Source organism: Ctenocephalides felis, unplaced genomic scaffold (assembly GCF_003426905.1).
Source record: "Ctenocephalides felis isolate EL2017-DRISC unplaced genomic scaffold, ASM342690v1 CF-g0.4_SCAFFOLD_01886, whole genome shotgun sequence".
NCBI lineage: Eukaryota > Metazoa > Arthropoda > Insecta > Siphonaptera > Pulicidae > Ctenocephalides > Ctenocephalides felis.
The window spans coordinates 26754260-26764437 of record NW_020538040.1 but is presented as its reverse complement, the minus strand read 5'-3'; the positions used below and the strand labels follow the sequence as shown (position 1 = coordinate 26764437).

At 28.3% G+C, this 10178-nt stretch overlaps 1 protein-coding gene across 1 annotated transcript; it reads left to right on the top strand.

The window, feature by feature from the left end:
• LOC113374794 (uncharacterized protein C05D11.1-like) lies at positions 1-9333 on the top strand. The gene is made up of 20 exons (XM_026614760.1): positions 1-311; positions 831-971; positions 1200-1300; positions 1511-1717; positions 2010-2132; positions 2348-2526; positions 2770-2842; positions 2912-3035; positions 5094-5239; positions 5360-5542; positions 5608-5679; positions 5825-6010; positions 6130-6366; positions 6852-7032; positions 7131-7401; positions 7567-7741; positions 8550-8693; positions 8772-8929; positions 9000-9152; positions 9255-9333. The coding sequence occupies exons 1-20, from the start codon at positions 170-172 to the stop codon at positions 9331-9333; spliced, it is 3075 nt and encodes a 1024-aa protein (XP_026470545.1). The 5' UTR covers positions 1-169.
• The last annotated feature ends 845 nt before the right edge of the window (positions 9334-10178 follow it).

Here is a 10178-nt window from a genome sequence, read left to right as displayed (position 1 = left end):
ATCTTTTTATTTTGAGCAATTCGCCAATTTTGTTTTGATTCATAGGCAGATAATTTTCGTATGTGATTTTCAAAGTCAAACTCGGCAAGTCTTATAAAACTTGCGTTCCAAAGTGGTAATTCATCTAATTTAGAAGGAATATTCAAAGAGTGTATAGTAATATTTGAAAATGTATTCGCATTTTGAGTTAATATGCACATTAAAGGCGAATGGAGATATACCGGTCTATAAATATAGATCGAAAAAAACGGGTCTAACAGTTGTTTTAGCTGATATCGAAGGTCCTGTTGTTAATGGGTACTTCTGTTTAGGTAATTGTTAATCTATTTTTTTTAAAGTCTGTTGATAATTGTTATGCTTTGTAATATTGCACTTTATTTTTGTTCTGAGCATTTTTATAACTCTTTATTAATTAAGTTGAAATTTATTTACCTTAGTTAGTGCTCTAAACAAAAAAATTTCTCAATTGTTCACTATAGTACTAGTGTTTTTTTAAAAATATTAAACATTTTAAATTGTAGTCTTTGAGAGTATTGGTATATTTGCTGGTTTAGGCTTGAATAAATTGCAGAATATTAACGTAGAAACTTATTAAAATATTTCATTTGTAAAAGTATAGTTTCAACTTTTTTTTTCAAAGAATCGCAACAACTGATAAATGTTTCGATTATAAATTAAATTCTTGATAAAAATAGCCTTTCAGGTTTATATAATTTACTGACATTTTATATGAATAGTATTGTTATTTATCTTGTATATCATATATTTATTTTCGTCTTGAATAAATGCCAGAAAAATTCTGTTGAGATTTTTAATAAAACTATTTTCAGCTACGGAAACCCATGATGACGATGGCTTACCTCACACGTTGGAGCATCTTGTATTTCTAGGATCTGAGAAGTATCCTTTTAAGGGTACTTTAGATATGTTAGCCAATAGATGCCTTGCCTCGGGAACAAATGCTTGGACTGGTTAGTAAATATTTGTTAAAATAAACCATAATTTGAAGTCTGTGAAATCTCTTAATTAGTAGAAGTTTTACAAATATTAATATTTTCATTTAAACATGAATTTATATATATTTTAGATTTAATTTTATATAGATATTTACATTATATTTGCATTCCCGATTTATACTTTTTTATTAAATTTGTCTTCTATTCTGCAAAAAAGACTTAAATGTGTTTTATTTTTCATAGATGTTGACCACACATGTTACTTGATTACTACAGCAGGGAGTGGAGGGTTTTTATCTCTTTTGCCGATATATTTGGATCATGTGTTATACCCCACCTTATCGGTGTGTGCAATTTTATTTCAAAAATATACTGAAAACATAATCAATAATTAATTCAATAAACTTATACATTATAAAAATAATAATAATAAATTGTATGCAATTGTTCTATTCTTTTTATAATTTGGAAATAGAATCAATGAAGTAATAATTAACCTTTTCTTATCCTTAATTATCCTCAGCTTTATTTAACTACAATATTGAATATTACAGGATTCGGGTTTTGTGACTGAAGTTCACCACATAGCTGGTGATGGAACAGATGGCGGAGTGGTATATTGTGAAATGCAAGGTCGTGAAAGTACAGGAGAAAGCAGAGTACACAGAGAATTATGTCGGAATATGTATCCAAGAAGTGGCTACTCCAGTGAGACTGGAGGCATAATGAAAAACTTACGAGAAAGTACCACAAATACAAAGGTAGTTGATTGTGGAAAATGTTTCATATTTGATTTTTATATACTTATGAAAGGATAAAATGAGTAAAATTTAATTTGTCAGAAGTCAATCTACATTGATACCTGGCCCACAATAATATTGATTATATAGTAAGAATCTGTTTTTGGTACTGTTTTTTTTTACTGTTTTTAAGTTCCAGAGAATTAATAATTCAAAATTTAACTTAATCATTTATACATATAAAATTTGATCAGCCTCAAGGTATTCCTTTCTATAATTATTAGGTAATACGTACACATTTTTTTATATATAGGTTCGTGCTTACCATGCTGAATACTACAGACCAGAAAACTTATCAATAATAATATCTGGAAAAGTGAGTCATCAAGCTGTATTTGCAGCGCTTGCTCCTGTAGAAGATAGAATTATGCGGGATGTAAGTCAGATTATGCATGTTATTCTTTTTTTAGTCTGTTAAGTTTTGAACTTTCTTCAAGATAGTTATGAATATAATTTTGTAAGTGATAAAAAATTATGTATTTGCAGTAATTTTATTTGTGTAAAACTAAATTTTACAAAATGTTTCCAATTTGACTATGCATACACAATATAGTATCAAATGTTTTTCACATATTTTTACTTTTTTAATAGAATAGAAATAGACCATTTGCACGCCCATGGCAGTCTCCAGTAGAACCACTAAGGACTTCTAAGGAAATTCTTGTCAAATATCCTTCAGATGAAGAAGATGCAGGAATGGTTTATATTGGATTTATGGGACCAGAATCAAAGAACATTCTTCTTGTTAATGCTTGTGCAATTTTACTCAGGTTAATGAGCAATGCCTCCATATTCTTTTCAAATCTCTTTAAATTTAAGCAAAACTATTTAAAGGCTTATTTTATATAATGATTTTTGGTTTATTTTTAATGCCATATTAAATTATTTATTCATGCAATTAAAACTGCATATGTTTAAAACAATATTTAAATATTGAATTTAAACATTTAATATTTAAATATATATATATATATATATATATATATATTATATTGTATAAAATATTTTATTAGGTATTTGACAGACAATTCCATAAGTCCAGTTCAACGTGATATGATTGAGTGTGAAGACCCTATGGCGAGTATTGTAAGTGAATTTTTTTTCAGCACAAAATACTTAAATAGATTGTTTTGGGTATATATATCTATTTTTTAGGCTGGGTATGGTATCACAGAGAACTCTCAAACGATGCTGCAGATATATTTTGAGAACGTACCCTCTTCTAAAATTAATGAGGTGTCTGGGAAATTAAAATCTATCTTAACAAAAATAGGATCTGGTGAGTAGTATCTTAAATCTTACTTTCTCTCTCTATATATATATATAGGATGGCAAATGATATATCATATAATAAAAAAGAAAAATGGCTGGTTATTAAAATAAAATCAGAGCTAGGTTCAAAGACATTATTAATAAATCAGATGTTTTGAGTATTGCATTTGAATTATTATAATTCTACCTCTTCTAATTTTTTTTCTTGCATAATATATCATGTGACATGTGAGATATATAATTATTTAGCTTTAGTTAAATAATATCTTAACCCTTTCGCTACTGATGTTGTCTCTGGATATGACGTGCTGTTTGTAAGGATGTCGACGAATTGTTGTGTTTGTCTTTGTTTCAAGATTTATCTAAAAAAACGTGATTTTTAATATTATTGATATTAATTCATTTTTATTGATATGATTGAGTGTGATATCTTAAAATATATCATTGCATCTGGTCAATGCAGTAGTGCAACTGAGCGGCACGCTGTTCCTGTACAGCAGCGAAAGGGTTTAACTAAATACAGTGGTATCCTGGCATACAAGTTTAATTCATTCCACAATCACGCTCATATGTCAAAGCCATTTTTCCATAAATACATTGAAATGCCAATTTGTCCTAGCATTCTGGTTACATTTTTTGAATATTAAAAATAAATTTACTATTTATTAATTTAATTATTGTTTTTTTCCTGTATATTTATGATATTGAGGAAAAGAGTTAGACATATTAGACCTTTTTTCGGGTGATTCCAATGACAAGTTCTAAAAGTTCAGAAGTCTGCATATAAATTGTGAGGCACTTAGCGGGAGTTATACCCTTTATCAACATCTTTTATTCGTTTATTATTTATGTCTTTTTTATATTTTTCAATAATTTCAATAATTCCATGCTTTAAGGGATTACACCACTGTAAATTTTCGAAAAACCAAAAAAAAAATTTTTTTTAGGCTTAAAATATACTTCGAATCTTTTAGAATATGAGAAATATTTCATACCTAAAACTTTATTTTTTACTTGTAATTATGAGCTTTTTTCCATGCGCGTCGGACTGCTCTAAACCGACACCGCTCAAACATTAACAAGAAATATTATAAAGCAAAATGACGACGTGTATCTTCTAAAATATACTAAAATATGTTATTATATTGTATAAATAAACTGTAAAAGCATTTTTAATCAATAGATAATAGGTGAAGAAACGAAACATATAAGGATTGACTATATTTCGACTGATATTGCTGAGAATAATTTCAACGATGGTCTAATCAATATTTTTTAAATGATAATAGTTTTGAAGATTAATATTGGCATTTAAACATGTAAGTTTTGTCTTGAAGTCGATTACAAACGGCTTAAACATGCCGAACGGTCTTTGACGAATGCGCCAAAAGCAGAACACTCTAATATAAAATCAAGAGAAGAAAATAAGAAAAAAAATATAAAAATAGAATGGCATCAGTATATTGCTGAGATATCAGATTAATAGTAAAAAAATCAAACTGACAAATTTTTCATTTTTCCTTATCTATAAAATGTTTCAAAACTTTGAACGCGTTTCTCTCGAAACACAATTTTTCAACGCGTCACGCGAAATAACTAATTTGAATTTTTTTCATTTGAATTTCTTAAATAGCTGTACAATCACTATTAATGTGTAGTCAAAATTTCAAATAAAATATAAAATAATCCTCGATATGTTCGCGAGGCTAAGTCGTTACTTAACAATTAATATTATATATGAGTGAAGTGACTAGTTATAATATAATTTACCGTCATAAAACATATAGAACATTTCTATGGTTGACGCAATTTCTCGTTTTTTGTTCATTTTCCTAAAAACATCTACTCTAACTTGCTCTAAGCTCGTATCTCGAATTTTGCTCGTATGTCGTAGCGAATTGCTCCTTTGGTGGCTCATATCTCTAATATGAGTCCAATATATGTCAGGTTGCTTGAAAGTCGGGGTAACACTGTATATTGCTACTGATTTTAATGTGATGAACTTTTTATTCTTATTTTTGATATATTAAATTTTTATTATATTAAAATGACACATTTTATATAGGAAAGGAGAAACTAGATATGGAACGTATTAAAACTATTCTTGACAAACACAATCTTGAAACATTAACTGCTTTAGAAAGTAGTCCTCACAATACCATTGCATATACGTTAATTGCAGACTTCCTTTATGGCAGTACAGTTGATGATGTAAGAAAGCTTTTTTAATTAAAATATTACCATATATTTGTAAAATTAAAAAAAAAAATGAAATGTATAATTTATTTATTAAATACTACTTAATCACTAATTAAACTAACTTGAATTCAGTTGGATCATCGCTTGAACTCATCACGTGATATAGAGGTTTTATTATCAAAAGGAGAAGAATTTTGGTTAGATTTATTGAACAAATACTTTGTTCAAAACCATTCAATAGTGGTCAAGGGACTGCCTAGTATTCAAGAACAAAATATCATGGCGGAGCAAGAGAAACTGAGGATTGAAGAACAGGTATTATTTATTGCATTCAAAGATAATATTTTAAAATTAGTAATATTTTTTTTTTTTTTTATAAGAGGGCAAAGCTTGGAAAAGATGGTTTAGAGAGCCTGGAGAAAGAATTGAATAAAGCTATGGTAGCTAATGAGGTATTATTACTTTTAAATAAATAGTTTAATTCTTATTCAATAGGACTACTTTGTTCAAATAACCAACTTTATTTTTGCTATTGTTACTGCACTTACAGAAACTGTAATATAACCAATTTATATAACCTGTTTATAACTATTTTAGGTTGCACCGTCAAAGGAAATTTTAACTAGCGTGCCTGTACCCAGCACTTCCGACATTACATTTCACAATGTAAAAACATGGACAAATGATAATAATCATGCAGAATTTTCAAATGAACTATCAATTGATATAAGCACTCTTCCTATTCATACCAGAGTCCATGATGTGCAAACAAATTTTGTCTATGTGAGGATTTTTTTTTTTTGTCATACTGTGTTTATTTTTGTATTAGATGATTTGTTAACTGATTCAAATTGGTTCAAGTTTAAAATGCTTAAAGATTATTTTTAATTTTATAATAACAGATTTTTTTGACTATGGAAAGTTCTTCACTGCCACATTTCTTACGGCCCTACTTACCATTGTTTTTGGACTTATTGATGGAATCTCCTGTTTTAAGAAATAATGTCTTAATTCCATATGAGGAAGTAGTTTCTGGTTTAGAAAAGGACACTGTTGCAACCGATTATAAAATAGGACTGGAGCACTATAGTAGATTCAGCTGCGGACCATTTTCTAATGTTGTTACTATAGCAATGCAGGTGAAATGAAAAAATATGAATTGACAAAATCAATAATTTTATTCAGTTCGGAACTATAATTGTATTAAATATTGGTCATTTTATTCCGACTACTTTTTTCTAGCATTTTTGGTGTAGAATACAAAAATTAGTTGTAAATAGCATATTTCTTAAGAAAAGTTGAATGAACTTTTCGATACGCATACATAATCAAATTAATCAATAACAATTGAGCTATTTAGGTAAAATGTTCAATTGTTATTTTGAAAATAGAATTTTTGCCTTTGCTCGGGAAAACATAGTTTGCAAATCGGAATTTATTGCGAGAACAAAATTCTTCTTTGGAAGTGCAAAATGCACAATTTCTTTTAATTGTATATTTCCATGAGCATATTTTTTAACTAACATTCTATCATTTAAATGTATCATATTCAACTAAACTAATATCTACATGCAAATAGCTTTTATTGTTTTAAGCAAATCATACTTACCTAAAGTTATTTTAGGTAGAAACAAAGAAATATAGCACAGGTGCCCAGTGGATGATTGAGCTATTGCACAATACTAAATTTGTTCCAGATAGAATACGGGTATTAGCAAATAAACTGATTAATGATGTTGCAACAAGCAGAAAAAGCGGAGACAAAATTTGTAAAGAATTGAGGAAGATTTTAACTTACAATAAATGTGAGTGTATAGTGAAATATGCTGATAATGGAAATTATTCATAGAATTCTTGTACTGGAATTATTACTTAAATATACTGAGAACAATTTATATTTCAGATTCTAACGTTCATGCGTGCAATATGTTACATCAGTTGAAATTTTTGAATTCTGTTTTAACAAAATTGAATAATCCAAATACATCATCCAATGTATTGAATGATTTAGAAATGGTAAGAAAGTATTTGATGCAGCCTTCGAATATGGCATTGCATATTGTTGCTAAATGGTCCAGCCTTAGAAAAGAATGGGATAAGGAACATCGAGAATGCTCTTTAATGGGTGTGTGGTCAGACTTAGTGAAAGATAAATCTGAGCATCCACTGAAAGGGTATGAACTATTTAATTATTTTTACTCATTTTTTCATTATCATTCAAAAATGGTTGGTTATTTCATTTGTTTCTAATTATATTATACAATTTTCATTCTAATACATACCATAAAAATTACACATATTTATTTATCGCAATATGATGAATATTCAATTCATTTCAGTCTTAATGTTACTCCAGATTGGAAACTGATAGAAAAAACTGTTGGAGGTTACATTGTTGGTTTGGGATCGATTGAATCTTCTTACATGAATCAGACTGCACCCAGTATAAATGATTTTAAGCATCCTGATATGGTGCCACTTATGGTGTACATACAATATTTAACACAACTAGAGGTAAATAAATGTTTGATGAAATATTTTGATTGATCTATTCAGTTTATAATTGGTCATTGTAATTCCTACTTTTTCTATGGTTTTAAGTTGAATTCACCAATGTTGCTATTGCTGATCATTAATTACAGTATAAAATTACAGTATTAATTACAAGTATAAATCTTTTTCAATTGCACTTATTGTAGCATAAAATATGAACATTTTTTTAACTTCCCGTAGGGTAAGTTATTGTAATGGGCCGAAAATCGAAATTGATAATTTTTACATTTCTCGACGTTTTGAAGGTTTCTGAACATTTTGGCATACCTCAGAAAAAATGGATGTGTGTGTGTATATGTATGTATGGATACAAATTTCCAGTCACGTTTTCGGGCGCACGGATCAACCGATTTGAATGGTTCAAAAAACATTTGATTCCTATTCATAGGGAAAAGAGCTGATTAGTTTTTGGCGAAGGTAGGTCCAGCCGTTTCGGAGATACGGAGCAAAGAGTGTGTTTTTTTTTTTTTAGTTTTTTTTGTATATCGAAAATAATTCAGATTTTATTTTTATTCTGACTAAAGTTCTAATATAACTTAAACAAATAATTTTAAATTTGCAATTCAGTTTATATAATTCTTATAAATATTAGACAATGTTACAATATTTATAATAATCTATTTGAAAACGTTCAGTATTCCTTGAACATTTCGTTACGATACGGGAAGTTCCAGCAATTTGCCTTAAGGCACGATGCCATACACCCCAGTTATCAATTGTATTTGTGTATTTCTATTATTGGAATTAAAAAAATTTATTGTTTCTCAAGGGTCCTATGTGGAAGCAAATTCGTGGCAAGGGTTTATCATATGGTTTTGGCATTTATCTTAGACCGAATGAAGGCCTTCTAACTTTGTTCTTGTATAAAGCTACTAATCCAGTTATGGCTTATGAAGAAGCAAGGAATATTGTTGTAAGTCTCTTTTATCTGAATAATTGAAAAATTCAATGAATTTTACAGCAATAATTGTTGGAACTTTATATCCTTTAGAAAACAAAATTACAAGAAGATGATTGGGATAATGAGTTATTACAATCTGCGAAAAGTTCTTTAGTCTTTGAAATCATTGAACGTGTAACAACAATTGGCAGTATGGTCAATCAAAGCTTGTTATTGGCATTTAAAAATGTTGATAATGAGTACAATAGGTATAATGAATAATGCAGTATGTAATATGTTTATGAAAGTATAATTCACCATGTTTATTTTGTAATATAGACGATTAGTTGATGCAATTGAAAAGGTGACGATTGCTGATCTAAACCGTGTTGGTCCGAAATGGCTTGCACCATTATTTGACCCTAAAGTTGCTTTAACAAGTTTAGTGTGTACTCCTGATAGAGTTAGCGAATTACATGAAGGTTTTCAAAGGTATTTTTTTCTAATTTAACTTAATACAAAAACTTGAATATTTTATTTCTATAAAAGTTAATAATAATAATAGTTCTATAATTAAAAAATATATTTTTTCAGACTTGGTCATGATTTAAAGATGTGCAATTCATTGGATGAAAGCCCTATGTCGTGTATCGTTTTCCCTGAACAGGCTTAGATATTGTTGTAGTTTTTTTTGTTTGTTGACGTTACAATTAATATTTCTTAGTGTTATATAAAATAATTTTGTAAATCTTAATACAAATTTTTAAATTACTGTGTTTGTATTTTATGTATTATAATTTAACAATATATAGGCTCTTATAATAATATTTTCACTGCCTGTGCTTATATTTAGGAATTTTTTTTTGATCCCAAAAAACTTCTAAGAAAAATCCAAAGTTAAGAGATATTATAGCAAATGAGTTTAATTTTTTTCTGTAGCTTTAGTGGTTCTCGCATTATCATTTTTTCTTCTATGGGGTTTTACATTTGAGAATAGTTACAAGAATAATTCCTGAACAAGCAAACTCGACTTTCGAATAAAAAAAATCTGTACAGTAGCATTTGTACCAATACTTTTCCAATTTTGATGTCCTGCAACGTCCAGAAAACAAAATTAGCATATCAATAAACATCGACCACGGAATGTATGATTCATTCATCGATTATGATGTGAATTCAAAGAAAAATTGTCCACAAAAAGGTAACAAATACTTTCTATATTATAATATTCAAATATAATATACAATTATGCTGATGATAATTCAAAATCTATTACATAACATTACTTATTCACAATTTAAATTTAATTTTTTGAATTTTTAAACTAGATTTAAGATTGTTGTCTAAAACGAAATGGCTATAATCTTTAACTTTGAATTAGATTCTAATCAGGTTCGTACCTGACACTGACCAGATTCTGAGTAGGTAGGAGGTCCTCACAAGATTCCGACAGGATTTCTAGTAAATTTCCATTAGATTCTGATTAGAATTGTTTCATGTTCTAATTATATTCATGTT

Coding starts and splice junctions, on each gene's coding strand:
- LOC113374794 (XM_026614760.1), top strand. CDS start 170: ATGTATTCGCATTTTGAGTTAATATGCACATTAAAGGCGAATGGAGAT. Junction 312..830: donor TAATGGGTACTTCTGTTTAG/GTAATTGTTAAT, acceptor AACTATTTTCAG/CTACGGAAACCCATGATGAC. Junction 8,694..8,771: donor AAGAAGCAAGGAATATTGTT/GTAAGTCTCTTT, acceptor TATATCCTTTAG/AAAACAAAATTACAAGAAGA.